Raw genomic sequence first — 23,679 nt, 5'->3', positions numbered from 1 at the left:
AGGTGTGCCCTGTCAGGTTTAATAAGTGGGATTTCTTGCCTTATAAATGGGGTTGGGACCATCAGTTGTGTTGTGCAGAAGTCTAGTGGATACACAGCTGATAGTCCTACTGAATAGACTGTTACATAATACAAATTCTAAGTAAAGAAAAACGAGTGGCCATCATTACTTTAAGAAATGAAGGTCAGTCAGTGCAAAAAATTGGGCAAACTTTGAAAGTGTCCCCAAGTGCAGTTGCAAAAACCATCAAACGCTACAAAGAAACTGGCTGACATGAGGACCGCCCCAGGAAAGGAAGACCAAGAGTCACCTCTGCTTCTGAGGATAAGTTTATCCGAGTCACCAGCCTCAGAAATTGCAGGTTAACAGCAGCTCAGATTAGAGACCAGGTCAATGCCACACAGAGTTCTAGCAGCAGAGACATCTCTTCAACAACTGTTAAGAGGAGACTTTGTGCAGCAGGCCTTCATGGTAAAATAGCTGCTAGGAAACCACTGCTAAGGACAGGCAACAAGCAGAAGAGACTTGTTTGAGCTAAAGAACACAAGGAATGGACATTAGACCAGTGGAAATCTGTGCTTTGGTCTGAGGAGTCCAAATTTGAGATCTTTGGTTCCAACCACCGTGTCTTTGTGCGATGCAGAAAAGGTGAACGGATGGACTCTACATGCTTGGTTCCCACCGTGAAGCATGGAGGAGGAGGTGTGATGGTGTGGGGGGGCTTTGCTGGTGACACTATTGTGGATTTATTCAAAATTGAAGGCATACTGAATCAGCATGGCTACCACAGCATCTTACAGCGGCATGCTATTCCATCCGGTTTGCGTTTAGTTGGACCATCATTTATTTTTCAACAGGACAATGACCCCAAACACACCTCCAGGCTGTCTAAGGGCAATTTGACCAAGAATGAGAGTGATGGGGCGCTACGCCAGGTGACCTGGCCTCCACAGTCACCAGACCTGAACCCAATCGAGATGGTTTGGGGTGAGCTGGACCGCAGAGTGAAGGCAAAAGGGCCAACAAGTGCTAAGCATCTCTGGGAACTCCTTCAAGATTGTTGGAAGACCATTTCTGGTGACTACCTCTTTAAGCTCATCAAGAGAATGCCAAGAGTGTGCAAAGCCGTCATCAAAGCAAAAGGTGGCTACTTTGAAGAACCTAGAATATAAGACATATTTTCAGTTATTTCACACTATTTTGTTAAGTATATAATTCCACATGTGTTAATTCATAGTTTTGATGCCTTCAGTGTGAATGTACAATTTTCATAGTCATGAAAATACAGAGAAATCTTTAAATGAGGTGTGTCCAAACTTTTGGTCTATACTGTATATGTACAGCTAAAAGGATGTGAGGTGAGGCCAAGCCACGCCCCTGCACAGTGGGCCAAGCCACGCCCCTGCACAGTGGGCCAAGCCACGCCCCTGCACACTGGGCCAAGCCACGCCCCTGCACACTGGGCCAAGCCACGCCCCTGCACACTGGGCCAAGCCACGCCCCTGCACACTGGGCCAAGCCACGCCCCTGCACACTGGGCCAAGCCACGCCCCTGCACACTGTCAATTCCTGCAGAACCTTCAGATCACCTGGTCACCGTGGGTGGGAGTGATTTGGCCGCATGTGTTAAGCCCTCCCCATTGATGTGAATAGAACTGGAGGAGTAAGGTCTGATTCATGTTCCTATTCTATAAAACCTAGGTACAACATTTAACAGATTTAATATGAGAGTGGTATTTGTAGATAAGTACTGTCCGTTAAGACTACAAATGGGCAAGCTGGGCTTAAATCAAAATTAGACTTATGGCCCAGAGCAATTAACAATCACATTCTGTATTCTAAACTAGGAAATGTAATGTGGACTGGCTGGCTCCTATTGGTAACACAATCAAAGACTGTAACTACCTAGAAGCTAAGGCTATGTTCACATGCCCAGTAATGATCCGTTAGAACGGATCCAGCAGCAATCCGTTAGAAAAAAAGTTGTGCAGACACAACTTTTTTGTCCAGTGAAAAAAAGGTGATTTCAACTGGATATGTTTTTTAACATTGAAGTCTATGGAACACTGATCAGTTAAATAGCCCTACTTTTTGTTTAATTTGAAACTGATCCAGTAAGCAAAGAATGGATCCTTTTCAAAAGAAAGGAAAACTGATGGCTATTTAACTGATCAGTTTTCTGGTTTTCAGATTGCTGCTGGATCCATTCTAACGGATCATAACTGGACATGTGAGCATGGCCTAAAGCAAAATGAACACTCTTAAAAGTCAGGAGAAGGGGAAAGTCTTTCCATGACGTCTGCTTAATTTGTTGAATAATTTTGATAATACATTGTATTACTTATGCAGGGACAGTGCCCAAGTTACAGCCTGTGCTTAGTTCAGAGCTTCCTTCTAAATTCTGATGGCTTCAGAGCTGAAATTTCTCAGCATTCCTTGTTGAATTCTCGGTCTGGTGTTTTGCATTCCTTTACACCTGGCTTTGTTATAACCTTATGTTGGATTATTAAGCAGATGTTTGTCCATTTTATTGACTGTTTCCTAAGATGAACTGTAGAATTATGAATGCTGCTCTAGGCTTTAATTCTGGCTGTAACCTTGTATCAGTACAAAATAGGTCATGTATTTAGAAAGTCACTAAACTGATTTAGTACATTATTTCTATATTGGACAGTAAGGATAGGTTTAATCTATTTGTAAGTGGCATGAAGAAAAGATACCGCAATATAGTTTTGTATGTGATGCCACCATGCTTTTTTGTAGGAACAGCTGAAATTTCAGGAAAAAAATAGATGATTTATGTCCTTTAATAGGTATTTCAGCCCCCTTGTAATTCCCCAAGTCGATTTTGTGCTTGGGACCCTGAAGAAGAGCGGAGACGACAAGAGCGATGGCAGCATGAGCAAGAAAGGCTACTGCAGGTATTAGAGATGGCATTTAATTTATAATACACATTAAAGGGGTATTCCATTCCACAGAATTTATCGTGAGATGATAAATAATAAAAGTCCTAGCGATTGGACCAGCATCAATTGCATAAGTGCTTTAGTTTGGAATACTTCTTTTACATTTGGAAATACATGTATGTTATGGCCCTAAATGCTTCATAAAAATATGTAGTAATGGGAATATAAGTACTATTTTCTAATCTGCCATGGTAAAGAGAGAGAATGGAGGATCTCTAAAAACTTATATGCAAAATATGTAATTCTTGATTCTCCACCCTCCACCTTCTTTGATTGACAGCTCTGGGTATATTGACCCAAAGAAGGTGGAGATAGAGGGAAAACAAGCAGGTGAAAAGGTGCACTTAATTGTTTGGCCACACCAAGGGTGCACCGAGAGCATGTACTTGGTTTGGACGGACTGACAGACTCTATTTAAAGGGAATCTGACGTGAGATTCATTCTGCCTGAACCCCGGGCAGCATGAATCATCCACAGGGATGAGTAATTGCAGCCATGTATGATTTACCCTAAAGTGCTGCAGTGTTTAAAATAAATCCTACTTTTAAAAGTTGGCCGGGAATGTTGCAATTAGGACAACTAGTCCAAGACTGCTCCTGGGAAACTTCTCTCCATATTACTCCTGCAGACTGACAGATCTCTCCCTTTGTGTTTATATAAAGAGAGACCTATCAGTTATGGGGATTAATCTCTCAAAACTTATGTACTTATGAGTAAAGTATCTGTTATTTTATTTTTTTTTGTAGAAATCAATATTACAGGTGAAAATAAGAAACTTTGTAATAAGTCTTAGTAGAAAAATCCGCTTCTTTCTCCTCTTAAACTGATCTATCATTCTCAAAATTCTCATTTCATGGATGAAATCTATCTTCACTGATCCAGGCTTTCCCATTACTGAGATAGGAGATGACAGTTGGTGCTCATAAAGTTCTTTAGACAACTGTAATTGCTATTTCAGGAGAACTTGCAGTAGAATGTCTGTGTCCGCCTCTAGCTCTTCCATAGAATATTAAAAGCACAAACTGCCATCTCCTATCTCAATAATGGAAACATCTGACTTCACTAAATGCAGATTTTACTGACTTTACCCCTGAGTTGAGAGTGAAAGATCAAGCAAAGAGGAGAAAGAAGCAGATTTTTCAAATGTGATACATGACAAATACACACAATTTTTGTGTATTAATTTGTAAAATAAAAATGACGGTTACTCTTCAAAGCAGTCCCCGGTCGGCTTTTTAGAGCATGCAAGAATCTGATTCATGCTGCCTGTGGTTCGAGCAGCATGAATCTTATGACCTTTAACACTCAGTATAAGACATCCGGGCAGGATCAATGCTGACACTGTTGTTGCCCTTATTACGTAGGTACTTGATGTTGAGGGATATATTCGTGACCATACAGTAGAGCTGCGCAGTACACTGCCTCACAAAGTGACTCTATCTGGAAAACGTCCGATATGAAAACTTATGCTTCCGGTGTCAAAGCTGCCTTTATGGGAAACTATAAGATCCATATCCCTTTAGTGTCTTTGTACTAAGCTGGATAAAAATGTGACCTTAGAATAGATCCCTACCAAGACCTCATTCTGACGTCCGTATTTCACTTATGTGTTCTGACGCGCCCCCTGGGCCCTGGGGTACTCGGCAGCCGGGCCTCTGGTTGCCGGGGGATACCACGGTGGCTGGCCCGGTCCGTGACCCAGGGCAGTCAGTAAAAAGGGGGATAGATATGGGGGATTTGGACAGTTCGTGACGCCACCTGTGGAATGCGGCTAAGGGGTGCCACCGCTGCGGAGCAGTCCTCTGAGGCAGATGGTAGGGCAGCTTGTGATGGAATAGCTCCCCACAGGTGGAGCGGGCCTCAGGGCAGCGTGGGGTGTACTGGATGGTGGTGCAGGGGAGACACTGCAGGACGGTCCCGGAGGAAAGACGGACACTCACACAGGGGTAAGCTTCAGTACCTTTACTGGTGATGCTGCAGGCACGGTCCAGGGTACTCCAGGTGAAGGGCGCACTTCTGGACTTGCTCCCCAGTGAGCGGGTATAGGGCCTCCTGATCCGTTGCTTTCTTCTCTAAGCTTCTGACCTGCCTGGAGCTAGGCCTAGCTTGGTTACTGTCTCTCTTTGCACCTGCTGACCTGGTGGTAGGGCCTACTCTTTGGAGATCACTCTCCCTGGATGCTGGGACCTCCGTGACTCCTAGCCCTGGTACTGTAATCAGCGTTTGGTGAACCTGGGACCTGTAGTCCTCCAGGGGTTCTGGTGGTTCCTACTGGGTATAAGGAGTCCCTGTAGGCGCGTACCCGGTGTCCGGTATATATATCGGGGTGAGCCTGGTATGCTCCTCTGCCCCCTTGTTACTTCTTCCTTCTCCTCTCTGCCTTCGGCCCACTCAAGGCCCTCACTAGGCTTTCACACGTGCTGTAGGCCTTGGCTCGCCTAAGCACTGCAGCCAGCTTGCTGCTCTTCACTGCTCTCTGAGCGTCAGCACGCTCTCTGCTCAACTCTGAGCTGTGTTCCTCTCTCTCTGAACACTGAACTGAAACTAAGACTGAGCTGCCTGGCTCCACCTTCCCTTTATATATCCCTAACGGGCTCCCTCTGCTGGTCTGAGGTGGTAGGGTGGAGGTGTGTGAATGTGTGAGGGCCTCTTGTGGAGTAGTCCATCCATGCACCCTTCTGGGTTCTGTGGCGCCAATGCACAGCAGGGCGCCACATCCCCCCTAGTAAAACTCAGTACTCCTGGACTGACGCATTTTTCAAAAACAGGTTAACAGATAACATTTCTTCCCTTTATGGGAGGCACTTTTCTTGAACGTTACAGATAACAAATACATAATAAATATATGTACAATAGTTAAAGTTTTTGAGCAATTGTCAGTGAGTCCCCTAACAGGGTGTCCATTTCACTGCAAAGTACAAGGGAGCTTGAGGGACCTGTCCTTAAACCCTCCACGTAGGCCCTGGGCGTGGCTGCAGGGCTTGGTGATCCGATGTTGGACCACAAGTCTTGCCACGCCAGACAGGTTTTTCTTCAGTGGTTACCTAAAAGGGGCACTCCAGGGAGTGCAATATGTACAAGTAAACAGTTTTTGGGCTGCACACAGTGCTCAGCCACCGAGTCCTTTACATATACCCTTTCGGGTAACTAAATGCAACAAGAAAAGTGTCCATGTCACCTAAATTGTCCATTGTAAGGCAAAAATAAGTCAATACATACATGAAAATTACACAAGAATAACATACCCCAAGGGGCAACTATTTATACTATCAGAGTTTCTCTTCCTACTCTCTGTATCTGACAGGGGTCTGACCTTGCGTGCTACGTGTTGACCTACGTAAGACTGGGATGCGTGTGGTACTGGTGTTTGTACTACCTCCAATTCTGTCAGTTCTAGGTGTGGAGGGACTGCAAGACTGCCTTAACCTCCCTAAGGGACTGGCAAATGTACCATTGGCTGGGCCTTCTTGCTCTGCTCCAACCGGGGATCCTTCTTCCGGAGATTCTTCCTGAGCAGGCTCTTCTGGGGCACCTACAGGTTCTACTTGCTGTGGAGGGTCTTCTGGCTGTTGGTAGAAGTGGATCACCGGTATTATCACTGCTCCTCCTAGTTGGGGCCAATCTGCCGGGAAATCTCCTAAGACAGTATGGAGTACTTCTTCTTTAGGCTCCTCCGGTACGGTGAGAGGCACTTCTTCCTGGGACTTCAGCGAACTTGGGCACAACTTCAGATGGTCTCTCGATACCGTTGCAGTTGTTCTTCCTCCGTCTTTGTTTATTAGACAGGTTTTTCTATTGTCGAATCTGGAATTCAACACCGTGTAAGGTTCCCTTTCCCACTCGTCGTCAAGCTTGTGGTTTCTTCTTTTTCTCTTCAGCACAACTTCTCCAGGTGTAAAGGGTTCTGCTGGTGCACTCTTGTACTGTGCTTCCTGCTTGTCTCTTACCCTGTTCAGACTGTCTTTGACAAAGGCTTGTACTCTCCTGTACTGTTCCTGTCGCGTCGTGTCCCAATCTTCAGTGGACATATCTGCTTTGGGTTCTACTACACCAAGCTCCAGGTCCATGGGCAACTTTCCGGGTCTTGCTCGTATGAGATATGCTGGAGTACAATTGGTGGAACTCACAGGTATGTGGTTGTACAGATCTACCAGGTCAGGTAGCTTATCTGGCCGCTGGTTTCTTTCTTCTAGAGGTAAGGTCTTCAACAGATCGATGACAATGTTATTCATCTTTTCACATAACCCATTGGTTTGGGGGTGGTATGGTGTAGTCCGGATCTTCTTACACCCGTACAGATGGCAAAACTCCTTGAACAATTCGGCTTCGAAGGCAGTGCCTTGATCTGTCAGCACCTGCTCCGGGTATCCATGGGGCCTGCAGAAGTACGCCTGAAACGTCTTCGCCGCAGTTTCTGCCGTCAGATCCTTGACGGGGGCGACCACCAGGAACCGGGAGTAGTGATCCACCATGGTCAGGGCATAGGAATATCCTGACCTGCTGGGTGACAGCTTGACATGATCCAGGGCCACGATCTCCAAGGGTCGAGTTGTCTTGATGGGTTGCAGGGGTGCCTTCTGGCTGCTGTAGTCTTTTATGCTGAGGCTACAGGGTCCACAATCCCGGCACCATCTCTCTATGGAACTGCGCATTCCAACCCAATAAAACCGACCTTTCAGCAGGGTTTCTAGCTTCTTCCAGCCAAAGTTCCCCGCTTGATCGTGGTAGGCCTCCAACACCATCTGGATGTCCGTCCTAGGTACTACGATCTGCCATACCATCTCATGGGTCCTCGGGTTGACGTACCTTCGGCACAGCTTCTCCCTATAGATGAACAGCCGGCTTCTCTCATTCCACAGTTGCTTGGCTTGTGGAGACGCGTCCTTCTCTAGGGAAGAACCTTCCTGGGTTATCAGTTCTTTGATACGGTTGACAACCGGGTCGCTGTCCTGGGTCTCCTTCCAGCTGTGGTGAGGCAAAGGGTTTAACGTCTTACCGCGATGCCTCCTGGAGGCTCATTGCTCGTGGACCATTCCATTACAGTGGAAGGCAGGTAGCTCAGTCTCCTCCAGGTCATCCACTTCTTCAGTGTCCAACTGGTGAGGCATCCTGGACAGGGTATCGGCGTTGGAATTCTTGCGGCCTGCCCAGTTCTTAATGGTGAACTGGTAGTTTGACAGCCGAGCCATCCATCGTTGTTCCATGGCTCCTAACTTGGCTGTTTCCAGATGAGTCAAGGGGTTATTATCAGTGTAGGCAGTGAACTTACTGGAAGCTAGGTAGTGCTTGAACCGCTCGGTGATGGCCCAGACCAGGGCCAGGAACTCTAACTTGAAGCTGCTATACTTCTCTGGGTTCCTCTCAGTCAGGCGGAGCTTCCTGCTTGCATAGGCGATCACCTTCTCTTGGCCATTCTGCTTCTGACTTAACACAGCTCCTAATCCCTCGTTGCTGGCATCAGTGTACAGCAGGAACGGTTGGCTGTAGTCAGGGTAGGCTAGGATCTCTTCGCCGGTCAGGATCTCCTTCATCACCTCAAAGGATTCAGCTTGCTCCTTACCCCACTGGAACGGGGGGTTTCTGCCTCTCCCGGATTGTCCAACAGGAGATCTTGCAAAGGCGCCGCTTTCTTGGTATAGTCCTTCACAAACCTCCGGTAATACCCGACTAGTCCGAGGAACTGACGTACCTCCTTGAGGCTCTTCGGCTCCGGCCATTTCTGGATGGCAGTGACCTTCTCCAGGTCCGGTGCTACTCCTTCTGGACTGACGATGTGCCCCAGGTACTGTACCTTTCGCTTGAGCAGGTGGCACTTGGAGGGCTTCAACTTCTTCCCATACCGGGACAGCGACTCAAATACCTCTGCCAGGTGCTTCAAATGGTCCTCGTACGTTTTGGAGTACACTATCACGTCATCCAGGTATAGCAGTACAGTTTCGAAGTTGCGGTGTCCCAGGCAGCACTCCATAAATCTCTTTGAACGTTCCGGGGGCGTTGCAGAGTCCGAACGGCATACTGTTGAACTCGCAGAGTCCCATCGGGGTAGTAAAGGCCGTCTTCTCCCGATCCTCCTCAGCAACAGCTACTTGCCAGTACCCACTAGTGAGGTCAAGGGTGGAGAAGTAATTTGCAGACTTTAATGCAGCCAGGGATTCCTCTATACGGGGCAAAGGGTATGCATCTTTGTGTGTTATGCGATTTACCTGTCTGTAATCTACACACATTCTCATGCTTCCATCCTTTTTCCTGACTAGGACCAGGGGAGCTGCCCAGGGACTACAGCTATCCCTTACTACCCCTGCCTTCTTCATGTCGTGCAACATCTCCTTCGCCTTCTGGTAGTGTGCTGGTGGTATGGGCCTGTAAAGTTCTTTGATGGGTGGATGGTCACCTGTGGGTATATGGTGTTGTACCCATCTAATCCTCCCAAAGTCAAGTTGGTGTTTACTGAATACCTGCTCGTATTCCTGAACCACCCGGTGTACACCCTGCTTCTGATGGGCAGGAGTGGTGTCTGTCCCAACATGGAGCTGTTGACACCAATCCTCCACCTGGGTTCCCGGGTCATTATCCTCCAATTCGTCTGGTGAGGTTAAGGACTCCGCCGTGTGTATGGAGTTGTTATCTACTGTGTACAGTTTGGCAACAGTGGCGTAGCGTGGTAATCTAACCTCATCCTCCCCATAGTTTATGAGGCGTACGGGCACCCTCCCATTGCGTACATCCACTACCCCTCTGGCCGTCAAGAGTGTAGGTCTATGCTCCGAGCTAAGGGGCTCTACTACCGCCTGGTAGCTCCGTCCTTTGAGACCTATTGCTGCTCTACACCAAATCAGCATCTCACTCATCGGGGGGATCACAATGGGTATCGGGTCTGTCACCTGTACATTACCAATTTCACCACCTGTTAGCTTTACTTGTTGCTTGTACATAAGGGCTCGGATCTCTTTCTGGAGCACCCTCCTCTGCCCTGGTTTGGCAGTGTCGGCCATCTGTTGGAGCAAAAACAACACTTCTCGCAAACAGTTACTAACAATATTTGTGCCAAGTACCATATACAAGTCTGTATCATCAGGATTAGTCTCTACTACAATTAGTCCCTGGTCCTTCAGTTCCACTCTTAATCCCGACTAGGTTAAGGGGAAGGCCATTGGAGGCATACACGGAAAGGTTTGGAGCTGGCGGGCGAAGTTAGTCTATGGACCAGAACCTTTTGTAGAGGACATCTGGCATGATGGTTACCTGAGATCCAGTGTCCAGCAGGGCAGGTGTCGCGATGCCGTCCAGCGCAATGGACAGGAAAGGTCTTCCTCCCACGAACCGATGGTACCAGTTTGATGGGCCTGCTTGATTTACTCCTGGGTGTCGGCTCTCGGCCCCAGGGTTTGCTCGTTTAAAGGACAGTTCCGCACTGTGTGGCCTGCCTTCTGGCAGCGGTAGCAGATGAATTCTCCTGGAGGGTGACGCTGGTCGTTGGTCCTCCCACGGGTGGCGTTGTCCTCCTCCGGGGCGCCGTTGTCCTCCTACGAGGTGGCGTCGTCCTCCTCCTTCTTCTCATCCAGGGGACATCCTCAGGGCTGTCGGCGAGTAGTATCCTTCCTTCCAGCTCGGGCTCCTCCTGTAGCTGCAGGGTGCTCAGGACAGTGGCCAGGGTTTTACTTAACTGGCGCACTTCAGAGCGTAGGCTGTCCAGCTCGCTAGGAGGCACTGTTTGCATCTTTGTTTCAGCTGTTAATGAAGGAACAGTGGGTGCTGCGGGCACTGGGGTGGCCCCACCATGGTAACATTGGAGAGCAGTATCTGTTGTTTCCAGGGGCTGCAGACCCTTTATAGCCATGTCCTTAAGGGTGTCAAAGGTGGCATCTGGATGATCTAAGGCCCACCACCGTACAGTTCTGCTCTCTTCCTGGGACCTCAACCCCCGAATGAACTGTTCCGTCAGCATTTTATTTTCATCTTGTATGCTGGCTGGACTAACCTGTTTCAGGGCCCGCAGGGCTTCCTGTAAGCGCCAGGCATAGTCCCAGATACTGTTCACAGTTTTCTGGACACAGTGGTAGAACCTCATCCGGAGATCCGTCTCGGTGCGGTTTTCAAACACAGTCTGCAGTCTCTTAAAGATGATGCATACAAACTCCTGGTCTGTGGCTGGCCAGGTTTCAACTTCCCGCTCTGCGGCACCAGTCAATTGTCCCAACACGACTGCAGCTCTCTGTTTGCCAGTCAAAGAATACATATCTAGCACACCGCATATTCTTCTCTTGAATCCGGACAGGGTGTCCGGTTTGCCGTTATACTGGGGGAGCCACTTTGCTCCCGGGATATACGGGAGGCCCATAGGTAATAACGGGGTCACGACCCCTGTTGGTGGAGCGGCCGCTCCGGCCTGTGCAGCGCCGGGCGCAAGTTGGGCATCAGGAGCGTTAACCGGTGCTCCGGCGGCTTGCTTGTCGTCAGCCATGGTTGTGCCCCCCTAGTGAACCGGAGACTACCTTCTTCGCTTTCTTTAACAGGTAGGCCGCAGCACCGCGGGCGACGGTCTTCTTCCAGGACCTTGCGTTGCTCGCGTCTGACGTCAGAGCGTCCTCTGGGCTCCTTCCAGGACCTGACGTTTCCTGGTTCGACGTCAGGGGCGGGGCGTGTCTTAGGCTTCGCGCACTTTAGCAGTTACGCCTCCCAGGTTCCCGCGGTTACGCCCCTCTTCTTCCCGCGCTGCAGCGTGATAATGGCGGCGATCTTCACCGCAGTTTAACACACAGTTCAGTTCAATAAAGGCGCACAGTACCCGATGGCAGCGGGCACGCAATCCTGTTCGTGACGCCAAAACATGACTCGTCCCCTGGGCCGTGGGGTACTCGGCAGCCGAGCCTCTGGTTGCCGGGGGAGACCACAGTGGCTGGCCCGGTCCGTGACCCAGGGCGGTCAGTAAAAAGGGGGATAGATATGGGGGATTTGGACAGTTCGTGACGCCACCTGTGGAATGCGGCTAAGGGGTGCCGTCGCTGCGGAACAGTCCTCTGAGGCAGATGGTAGGGCAGCTTGTGATGGAACGGCTCCCCACAGGTGGAGCTGGCCTCAGGGCAGCGTGGGGTGTACTGGATGGTGGTGCAGGGGAGAGACGGCAGGACGGTCCCGGAGGAAAGACGGACACTCACATGGGGGTAAGCTTCAGTACCTTTACTGGTGATGCTGCAGGCTCGGTCCAGGGTACTCCAGGTGAAGGGCGCACTTCTGGACTTGCTCCCCAGTGAGCATGTATAGGGCCTCCTGATCCATTGCTTTCTTCTCTAAGCTTCTGACCTGCCTGGAGCTAGGCCTAGCTTGGTTACTGTCTCTCTTTGCACCTGCTGACCTGATGGTAGGGCCTACTCTTTGGAGATCACTCTCCCTGGATGCTGGGACCTCCGTGACTCCTAGCCCTGGTACTGTAATCAGCGTTTGGTGAACCTGGGACCTGTAGTCCTCCAGGGGTTCCAGTGGTTCCTACTGGGTATAAGGAGTCCTTGTAGGCGTGGACCCGGTGTCCAGTATATATATCGGGGTGAGCCTGGTATGCTCCTCTGCCCCCTTGTTACTACTTCCTTCTCCTCTCTGCCTTCGGCCCACTCAAGGCCCTCACTAGGCTTTCACACGTGCTGTAGGCCATGGCTCGCCTAAGCACTGCAGCCAGCTTGCTGCTCTTCACTGCTCTCTGAGCGTCAGCACGCTCTCTGATCAACTCTGAGCTGTGTTCCTCTCTCTCTGAACACTGAACTGAAACTAAGACTGAGCTGCCTGGCTCCACCCTCCCTTTATATATCTCTAACGGGCTCCCTCTGCTGGTCTGAGGTGGTAGGGTGGAGGTGTGTGAATGTGTGAGGGCCTCTTGTGGAGTAGTCCATCCATGCACCCTTCTGGGTTCTGTGGCACCATTGCACAGCAGGGCGCCACAGTTCTATCCTTGTTTTTATTAAGATAACACATACCCATTACGGCCTAAGTAGCTGTTATATTTTGTGTTTTTAGCAGGTCGAGTATCTGCACAAAAAAAGACAAATTTGAGATTTGTCCATTTAATGGATAGAAGAAGCTTGGAATTTTTTTTATTTTTCCATGTGAAAAAAAACAGATGCAACGCAAAAAAAACTGGATGTCTGAAAGAGACCCAACAGTTTTAATTGTGCTTTGACCACTTGCTTGCAAAACGTTGGGCACACATTGTAGAAAATAAATTTGTTCAAACTTGGTGCCGTTCTATTTTAAGACTGAAAATGCAGTATTCATTGTGGATTTGGCATAATCATGTAATTTTTGACAGCTTTTAGTGGTGCGGTGTTTATACCCCCCCATCCCCTCCATTGCAGATTATCTGTAGCTTTAAAGGGGTTACCCAGGACTATTTTTTTTACTCCGGGTCTTAAAACTAACAGGCAGGCAGTTGCTAACTACCTGCCTGTTCTACCCAGCATCAGCACAGAGCCGTCACTTACCGCTTCTGCCAGCCATTCAGCTGCTTTGTGTGGACAGAGCTGCTCTTCTTCTTCCAGACTGCTCTGTTGATGGGGTATGACTGCGGACATCATTCTAATGGACACCCGGCTCTACACAGTTAGGTAATGCAGTGCCGACTGTCAAATCATCAGTCAACAGAGCGTAATGGAAGAGAAGTCGCTGCTCTGTCAATGTGACATCAGCGGTAGTTGCAGAATCACCAGCAGGAGCAGTCTGTGACCCCTCTGTGCCTGGTGCCAATCTCTGCAGGCACAAAAGACAGGTAGTTAACTACCTGCCTGTTAGTTCTTAAGCCAATGGTTTAAAAGAAATAGTCCAGGATATTTCCTTTAAATGCTACTATCAAAACCTATACAGTGTCCTTTCTCACTAACTGACACAGAAATATTTTTTTTCTACTTATTAATGGATATATGATCTTTGATACTAGTGGACTACTGATAGATAAAATATGGCTTCTGATTTCTAGCTAATTTGTGTCAAGGGCTGATTTCATCCCGGTTAGTTTTTTTTTTTTTTTACAGTGCATTGTGAAAGTATTTGGCCCCCTTGAAATTTTCTACCTTTTGCCACATTTCTGGCTTCAAACATAAAGATATAAAATTCTAATTTTTGGGGGAAGAATCCACAACAAGTGGGACACAATCGTGAAGTGGAACGAAATTTATTGGATATTTTAAACTTTTTTAACAAATTAAAAACTGAAAAGTGGGGCGTGCAATATTATTCGGCCCCTTTACTTTCAGTGCAGCAAACTCACTCCAGAAGTTCAGTGAGGATCTCTGAATGATCCAATGTTGTCCAAAATGACTGGTAATGATAAATAGAATCCACCTGTGTGTAATCAAGTCTACGTATAAATGCACCTGCTCTGTGATAGTCTCAGGGTTCTGTTTCAAGTGCAGAGAGCATCATGAAGACCAAGGAACACACCAGGCAGGTCCGAAATACTGTTGTGGCGAATTTTAAAGCCGGATTTGGATACAAAAAGATTTCCCAAGTTTTAAACATCTCAAGGAGCACTGTGCAAGTGATCATATTGAAATGGAAAGAGTATCAGACCACTGCAAATCTACCAAGACCCGGCCATCCCTCTAAACTTTCATCTCGAACAAGGAGAAGACTGATCAGAGATGCAGACAAAAGGCCCATGATCACTCTGGATGAACTGCAGAGATCTACAGCTGAGGTGGGAGAGTCTATCCATAGGACAACAATCAGTCGTACACTGCACAAATCTGGCCTTTATGGAAGAGTGGCAAAAAGAAAGCCATTTCTCAAAGATATCCATAAAAAGTCTCGTTTGAAGTTTGCCACAAGCCACCTGGGAAACACACCAAACATGTGGAATAAGGTGCTCTGGTCAGATGAAACCAACATCAAACTTTTTGGCCACAATGCAAAACGGTATGTTTGGCGTAAAAGCAACACAGCTCATCACCCTCAAAACACCATCCCCACTGTCCAACATGGTGGTGGCAGCATCATGGTTTGGGCCTGCTTTTCTTCAGCAGGGACAGGGCCGATGGTTAAAATTGATTGGAAGATGGACGGAGCCAAATACAGGACCATTCTGGAAGAAAACCTGTTGGAGTCTGCAAAAGACCTGAGACTGGGACGGAGATTTATCTTCCAACAAGACAATGATCCCAATCATAAAGCAAAATTTACAATGGAATGGTTAAAAAATAAACGTATCCAGGTGTTAGAATGGCCAAGTCAAAGTTCAGACCTGAATCCAATCGAGAATCTGTGGAAAGAGCTGAAGACTGCTGTTCACAAACGCTCTCCATCCAACCTCAATGAGCTTGAGCTGTTTTGCAAGGAAGAATGGGCAAGAATTTCAGCCTCTCGATGTGCAAAACTGATAGAGACATACCCCAAGCGACTTGCAGCTGTAATCGCAGCAAAAGGTGGCGCTACAAAGTATTAACTCAAGGGGGCCGAATAATTTTGCACGCCCCACTTTTCAGTTTTTAATTTGTTAAAAAAGTTTAAAATCTCCAATAAATTTCGTTCCACTTCACGATTGTGTCCCACTTGTTGTTGATTCTTCCCAAAAAAATTAGAATTTTATATCTTTATGTTTGAAGCCAGAAATGTGGCAAAAGGTAGAAAAGTTCAAGGGGGGCAAATACTTTCCCAATGCACTGTAGATACATTTACATCTAACAACCAGTCCTTGTCTTTCTTCATTGTAAGTAATTGTCTCAATTTTCAACAGGAAAGGTACCAAAAAGAACAAGAGAAATTAAAGGAGGAGTGGGAGAAGGCTCAGAAGGAGGTGGAGGAGGAGGAGCGGAAATATTACGAGGAGGTATCTATGAGTTGTAATATTTATTCTATTACATAAATATGACAGAGCTAAGGTAAGCTGTATTAGCAGTAAGTGATACATCAAAAGTCACAGAAAAATTAGTAAGCCAGTAATTTCCCCTGAGTATACTGTATAAGCTATAAAATTACATTGACTAATGGGATACAACTGAGATCTCCAATATGTAGTACGCATGCTGTAGATAAGCTGCTATTAAGATACACAGTACTTGTCAAAAGTTTGGACATATTTATTCATGCAATAGTTTTCCTTGTTCTTATTGGAATGTGCACATTATAGATTCAGACTGAAGACAGCAAAAACCACAAAAGATCAATTTGTAGTCTCTGAGGCTGGTAATTATGAAGAACTTATCCTCTGCAGCAGAGGGAATTCTTGGTCTTTATTTCTTGTGCCAGTCCTCATGACAGACAGTTTCAGCTGTTTGAGAGTATGAAGAAGTGGGTGTAAAGCGGTCATCAAAGTAAAACGGGGGTACTTTGAGGAAGCTAAGTTTTAACATATTCTGGTTTGTTTCACTCTTGTTTCTTCTACTTCTTGTTTCCATATATGTTCCTTTGTAGAATCAAACTGAAGGCAACAAAACCACAATGTGTACATTCCAACCAGAACTATAATAATTGGAAAACTTTGATGTCCAATGGCTCTGGAATGATGTACCGTAGAAAGTAGTTGTGAATAGAGTGACGCCCTGTGTGCTATAGAGGTGGAAATAGAGTTCTGAAGAAGGGCAGACCGGGCTGTTGAGTCCACCAGACCAGATCTGTGTGTAAATCCAATAGATCAGAGGGGTATTAAATGTATGCACCTACACTGACATACTATATAGTAAAAAAGAATAGCTGCAGTGACTGAAAAGGACTAATTCTTCTACATATATATGAAGAGGTCTCATAACCTTTCCAAAAACAGGGAAATGTTGGCTTTCTTGAATGGAACAAAGCTTGCATTTCTGTGGCAGCTCTCCTCATGCAATCTTACAGCTTCTAGTAGAACATTTCTTGGTGGCCGTCATCACCGTTTCTTCATCTGTTGTAATAACCTACAATGTTTGTGGCTTTTTAGGAACGAAAAATCATAGAAGACACAGTGTTGCCATTGACCATGTCACCAGTCAGCAGTGTCCATCATGGTTTATCTGAAACGAATGGGAGTTCGGTCTCTAACCACAGTGAAGCAGGAGCAGGCGTGCCGGGAGAGGTACGTTCTTTCTCCTGGTATATACCCGTATAGACATGGTAACCCTTGAGCACCATATGGAGTTACATGTGGGTTTTTTTCAGATAAAAATATTGTTGGCCTATCATTTCTAGAGGCCGAGAATATCTGATTGGTCGGGTCTGATTTGCAGCTGATTATCTTTGTTTTCCCCAGAACAGCGCCATATCCCTGGTAGTGGCTGTACCTGGCACTGCAATTCTCAGCAGCAGGGTCCCATTCTAGCAAATGCATGTTTAACTGTTTTATAAGCCATGGCATCATGCACACAGCTAAAATAGATCTATTACTGCCTGATCTGAGGCAGCATGTAATACGGACAGACACAGTGCTTCCAGCGCTGTGTCACTTACTGGGCTGCTTGCTGTGGTTTTGATTGCATCATGCTTTTTGTTTTTTTTCTTCAGCTCTGCAAGTCCTCTCAATAATGGTCTATTCTTGTGTAGTCTTCAGTATTCATGAGCCTGGCCCCAGCTTTTGATGGACAGGTTTTTGCTTGTGTTGTGCATACTGCAGCCTATAGCTAAAAGTTGTAGCTCTGATTCCTGCACTCACAGCAAATAGTTTATTTTGCTGAGGAAAGTCACAGTATTCCAAGGCCGGGGCTCTCAATTCTGGCTTGTAGAGTGTAGTCCTAAGCCAAAAAAAAACATTTATCATGTCTATATACCTTTGGACATCACTATCTTCATGAGATAACCCCATTAAGATCAACTATAATAAAAATTACTTGTTACACACAAAATAGCCACTACCCTGCTGCAAATAGTGCTTAAACACTGTGTGCACAATTATTCTGCAATTTGTATTTTTGATGACTAATTTTCTAAACCTGAATATTTAAGAAATTAAAAGTGAGGTTTTGTCTTTCTTAGAAGAATATCTCTGTGTGCAGAATTATTGGGCCGCTATTAGTGTGCAGAGTTTATTATGCAATTAAATGGGAAATGTAAATTTTCCCATCCCAATTGTTTGTATTCCGTTAAAGTGAGAATAATAACCAAACAACTCAAAATGTACAAATTAAATTTTTGACATTAAGAAAATCTGTGTGATATTGTAACCCCCATGTATCACCCCCTTTTTCTTTTATGTATCCTATTCCTTTCAAACTGTTAAAATTACTAAAAACCTTTTTTGAAACTAAAAAAAATCTCAGTGACCAATATAGCCGCCCCTTCTTTTCAACAGTAATTAGCCTTCCATCCAGGGGCGTACAGAGGAATCATGGGGCCCCATAGCAGAAGTTCTAATTGGGCCCCCCCCCCAAAAAAAAAAAACCCCAAAAACCCCCAAAAATTTAATTAATTGTCGGGGTCACAGAAGAGCAGATCTCACAACTTTCCAGCCTTTACATAGTAATTTTCCTCCTGCTGAAGTCCTAGATTCCTTTTTCATTGCCCCATAAAGTGTGATGCCAACAAAAGTGTCCCCAAACACAGTATAAAACCCCCATGGTGAATTCCTCCACATTCACAGTATAATGACCCTATTGTACCCCACCTCAACTCCCAAGGAAAAGTATGGTGACCCCAACACAGTATGATCTCCCAACTGTGACCCCCACACAGCCCTCCATGCAGTATAATGCGCCTACATACAATATAATGGCCCCACACCTCTCCACAGAGTATAATGAACTCGCCATGGTCCTCCATACAGTATAAGGCACTCGCTATGGTCCTCGACACAGTGTAATGCACTCGCCATGATCCTCCATACAGTATAATGCACTCGCCACGATCCTCCATACAGTATAATGCACTCACCATGGTCCTCCACTCAGTATAATGCGCTCACCATGGTCCTCCACTCAGTATAATGCACTCGCCATGGTCCTCCACTCAGTTTAAGACACTCGCCATGGTCCTCCACACAGTATAATGCACTCGGCATGGTCCTCCACACAGTATAAGACACTCACCATGGTCCTCCATACAGTATACGGCATTCCCTATAGTCCTCCATACCAGGGCTGTGGAGTCGGTAAGCCAAACCTCCGACTCCTCAATTTCCATGACACTGACTCCAACTCCGACTCCACGACTCCGACTCCTTCATACATGGCTCATGTTTAAGTGATAAATTTACTGTAGCACAGATTCATCTCAGCTAAAAGTCTAGACCCTTAGATCAGGAATAGGACAGACATTTATAGGACATTTCATAACTTTCCCAATTTCTTATGAAAAAATATTCCCCACAAACTGCATTGAACTACTGTACCCAATTTATTATATATTTTAGGAGTCTGAGTTGGTCCATTTTATACCGACTTTGACTCCACCAAAATGGGCTCCGAAGCCCTGCTCCACACAGTATACTGCACTCCCCATAGTCCTCCATACAGTATACTGCACTCCCTATAGTCCTCCATATAGTATACTGCACTCCCCATAGTCCTCCATACAGAATAATGCACTCCCCATAGTCCTCCATACAGTATAATGCACTCCCCATAGTCCTCCATACAGTATAATGCACCCCCATGGTGCTCCATGCAGTATAATGCAGCCTCATGGTCCTTCATGTAGTATAATGCACCCCCATGGTCCTCCATGTAGTATAATGCACCCCCATGGATCTACCTGCAGTATGATGCACCCCCCCTGGTCCTCCATGCAGTATAATGCACCCCCCTGGTCCTCCATGCAGTATAATGCAGTCCTCATACTGTATTATGGCCATCGGTCAAATAAATAAAATATTCACCTTCCCTCTTTCAGCCGATGCTCCAGTCCCCTCAGCGTGCAGTATGAAGTGCCGGACATCTCAGAGCAGCGAGCGCCCTTTAATGACATCATACGTCGAGTAAGAATGATGGTAATGGAAACGTCTTCTGACGCTCCCTCCTCCATCATCATTGCTCTCACTGCCCCCCTCTCCGGCTGTCAGCACGAGCAATGATGATGGACGAGGGAGCATCAGAAGATGTTTCCATTCCCATTATTCTATGCAGGAGAGCGGCTGGGCAGTGCGGGTGCTAACAGGCGGAAGCAGGGCCCAGTGAGGTGCGGCTCACGGGTCCCTTAGCAGTTGTGTGGCCTACCGCCATTGGCGGTACACCACTACATATATGCACACACATATGCAGTACGGACCAAAAGTTTGGACACAACTTCTCCTTTAAAGATTTTTCTGTATTTTCTTGACTATGAAAATTGTACATTGACACTGAAGGCATCAAAACTATGAACTAACACATGTGGAATTATATACTTAACAAAAAAGTGTGAAACAACTGAAAATATGTCTTATATTCTAGGTTCTTCAAAGTAGCCACCTTTTGCTTTGATGACTGCTTTGCACACTCTTGGCATTCTCTTGATGAGCTTCAAGAGGTAGTCACCGGAAATGGTCTTCCAACAATCTTGAAGGAGTTCCCAGAGATGCTTGGCACTTGTTGGCCCTTTTGCCTTCACTCTGCGGTCCAGCTCACCCCAAACCATCTTGATTGGGTTCAGGTCTGGTGACTGTGGAGGCCAGGTCATCTGGCGTAGCACCCCATCACTCTCCTTCTTGGTCAAATAGCCCTTACACAGCCTGGAGGTGTGTTTGGGGTCATTGTCCTGTTAAAAAATAAATGATGGTCCAACTAAACGCAAACCGGATGGAATAGCATGCCGCTGCAAGATGCTGTGGTAGCCATGCTGGTTCAGTATGCCTTCAATTTTGAATAAATCCCCAACAGTGTCACCAGCAAAGCACCCCCACACCATCACACCTCCTCCTCCATGCTTCACGGTGGGAACCAGGCATGTAGAGTCCATCCGTTCACCTTTTCTGCGTCGCACAAAGACACGGTGGTTGGAACCAAAGATCTCAAATTTGGACTCATCAGACCAAAGCACAGATTTCCACTGGTCTAATGTCCATTCCTTGTGTTCTTTAGCCCAAACAAGTCTCTTCTGCTTGTTGCCTGTCCTTAGCAGTGGTTTCCTAGCAGCTATTTTACCATCAAGGCCTGCTGCACAAAGTCTCCTCTTAACAGTTGTTGTAGAGATGTGTCTGCTGCTAGAACTCTGTGTGGCATTGATCTGGTCTCTAATCTGAGCTGCTGTTAACCTGCGATTTCTGAGGCTGGTGACTCGGATAAACTTATCCTCAGAAGCAGAGGTGACTCTTGGTCTTCCTTTCCTGGGGCGGTCCTCATGTGAGCCAGTTTCTTTGTAGCGCTTGATGGTTTTTGCAACTGCACTTGGGGACACTTTCAAAGTTTTCCCAATTTTTTCGGACTGACTGACCTTCATTTCTTAAAGTAATGATGGCCACTCGTTTTTCTTTACTTAGCTGCTTTTTTCTTTCCATAATACAAATTCTAACAGTCAATTCAGTAGGACTATCAGCTGTGTATCCACCAGACTTCTGCACAACACAACTGATGGTTTCAACCCCATTTATAATGCAAGAAATCCCACTTATTAAACCTGACAGGGCACACCTGTGAAGTGAAAACCATTTCCGGTGACTACCTCTTGAAGCTCATCAAGAGAATGCCAAGAGTGTGCAAAGCAGTCATCAAAGCAAAAGGTGGCTACTTTGAAGAACCTAGAATATAAGACATATTTTCAGTTGTTTCACACTTTTTTGTTAAGTATATAATTCCACATGTGTTAATTCATAGTATTGATGCCTTCAGTGTGAATGTACAATTTTCATAGTCCTGAAAATACAGAAAAATCTTTAAATGAGAAGGTGTGTCCAAACTTTTGGTCTGTACTATATATATATATTTATACACACATATGCACACACACATATATACACATACATATGCGTACACCTATATGTGCACACACACATTAGACAAGGACTTAACCTCTGTGCAGATGATTCCACATGATGCATTTCTCCAGTGCAGCCTCCTATCTCCCAGGTGCCGACAGCAGAGTGTTCTTGCAAATTGCAGGGCTGAAGTCAGGAGGGGGAGAGCGGAGCAGTAAGACACCTACAGAGCAGGGGAGGCAGGGAGAGCAGGGGCCATGCTGGAGCAGCCCCTCTGCTGGAACTACAGGCCGGAGCTGGTGGGCAGAGCCTCATCTCCTGCACTTACAGAGACAATGAGGCATCGTCTGTGCGGCCGGACAGGACACAGTGCAGCCAGAGGTGAAGAGGGGGGTCCTGATTCCGGCCCATTGAACCTCTGGAGGTTCTGAACTAGCCTGTTTGTTTTCAACAGTATCTGCATCCTAAGGATGCAGATACTGTTGAGACTGTGATGCGGGATAGAGGGGTCTGATGATGTTTCACATCGGGCCCCCCTGTCTCACAGGGCCCCATAGCAGCTGCGTGGGCTGCCTCTATGTACGGTACGCCCCTGCTTCCATCCATGGAGTCTGTCAGTTTCTTAATCTGTTGACGATCAACTTTTTTGGGTAGCAACAACCACAGCCTCCTTAACACTGGTCAGAGTGGTGACTATTTTCCTTCACCGTAAATCTCCCATTTAAAGAAGCACTCCTCCTCCCACCAAAATTTTTATCCTCTCAATATATTGCAATCATCATATTATATAACACTGTCTACTTACAATTGCTCATTTTGCCTTTCTACTCAGCTAATTCTTCTCTTTTCCATTATGTCTATGACATCACGTGATTTAAAACTGACTAGCTGAATCCTTCTAACCTTTATGTAGAAACAGGAGGTCAATTTTCCCTGTATGAGTCATGAGTCACTGCAAAAATCCCTGGCAGGGGGAGGAGGGAGCGACTGGGTCAGGAGTTGAAGAGAGGGATGCTTTCTGGAGGACAAGAGACTTCCTGTTTCTACATAGAGCTGAGAAAAGAGAAGAATTAACTTGGTAGAAATGCAAAATGAGCAATTGTAAGTATACAGTGCTATATAGTATGATGATTGCAATATTAAGAGGATAGAAAACTTTGATAGGAGGAGTGCTTCTTTAAGAAGGAACCACATGGTCCCATAGGGTTTAAGTCAGGTGAGGAAGGGGCTGTGTCATTATTCTTTCATCTTTAAACAGGTTGACTGGACTTTTATATTGAAGGTCTATCCTTAGGCTAGGGTCACACCAGCGTATATTCTTTCCTCCGAGAGAACCGGGCCTATTGTTCTGATCAAAATCTAAGCTGCGTGATATGGTAGTGTGATCCGATTCTCTTGGATGAGGAGAAGATGGAAGAACATTTTTCCATCTTCTCCATTGTGTTTTTCCTCAGACAGGCTCTGTCTGATTAAAAAATCTGACGTCTGCACAGCCACATAAAATAACATAGGGATGAATGGTATCTGTCAAAATGACGTGTACATCACTTGTCTGATTTTTATCGTCGTGTGCACAAGCCCTTAGGATAGGTCATCAATATCTGATCCAGATATATGTAGAAACAGGAGGTCAATTTTCCTTGTATGAGTTATAAGTCACTGCAAAAGTCAAGCTTCCTGTTTCTACATAGAACAGAGAAAAGAGAAGAATTATCTGGGTAGAAAGACAAAATGAGCAATTGTAAGGGCACAGTGCTATATAATATTATGACTGCAATATAATAAGGGGATAAAAAACTTTGATGGGAGGAGGAGTGCTTCTTTAAGCAAGTTATTCTCTATCCAGTGGACAGGGGATAACTTATTTTTGGAATAATGCTTTAAGGCTAGGGTCACACCATCGTGTATTCTCCCATCCGAGAGAATCTGGATGAGGAGAAG

The 23,679-nt window shown here is 46.2% G+C and overlaps 1 protein-coding gene across 8 annotated transcripts in view; it reads left to right on the top strand.

Moving 5' to 3' along the window:
• Positions 1-23,679, top strand: part of LIMCH1 (LIM and calponin homology domains 1) — a 365,336-nt gene that overhangs the window by 322,952 nt on the left and 18,705 nt on the right. For all 8 annotated transcript variants that reach the window (XM_073645636.1, XM_073645633.1, XM_073645646.1 and 5 more), the window contains 3 exons: positions 2,814-2,921; positions 15,682-15,774; positions 16,861-16,995. In XM_073645636.1, the coding sequence (XP_073501737.1) occupies positions 2,814-2,921; positions 15,682-15,774; positions 16,861-16,995 (336 nt within the window). The remainder of the gene's footprint in view (positions 1-2,813; positions 2,922-15,681; positions 15,775-16,860; positions 16,996-23,679) is intronic.

Source organism: Phyllobates terribilis, unplaced genomic scaffold, assembly GCF_046119375.1.
Source record: "Phyllobates terribilis strain yellow unplaced genomic scaffold, ASM4611937v1 Scaffold_1__5_contigs__length_1240528914, whole genome shotgun sequence".
Taxonomy (NCBI): Eukaryota; Metazoa; Chordata; class Amphibia; order Anura; family Dendrobatidae; genus Phyllobates; species Phyllobates terribilis.
The sequence above is the reverse complement of the archived record's forward strand: the minus strand, read 5'-3'. Positions and strand labels throughout refer to the sequence as shown.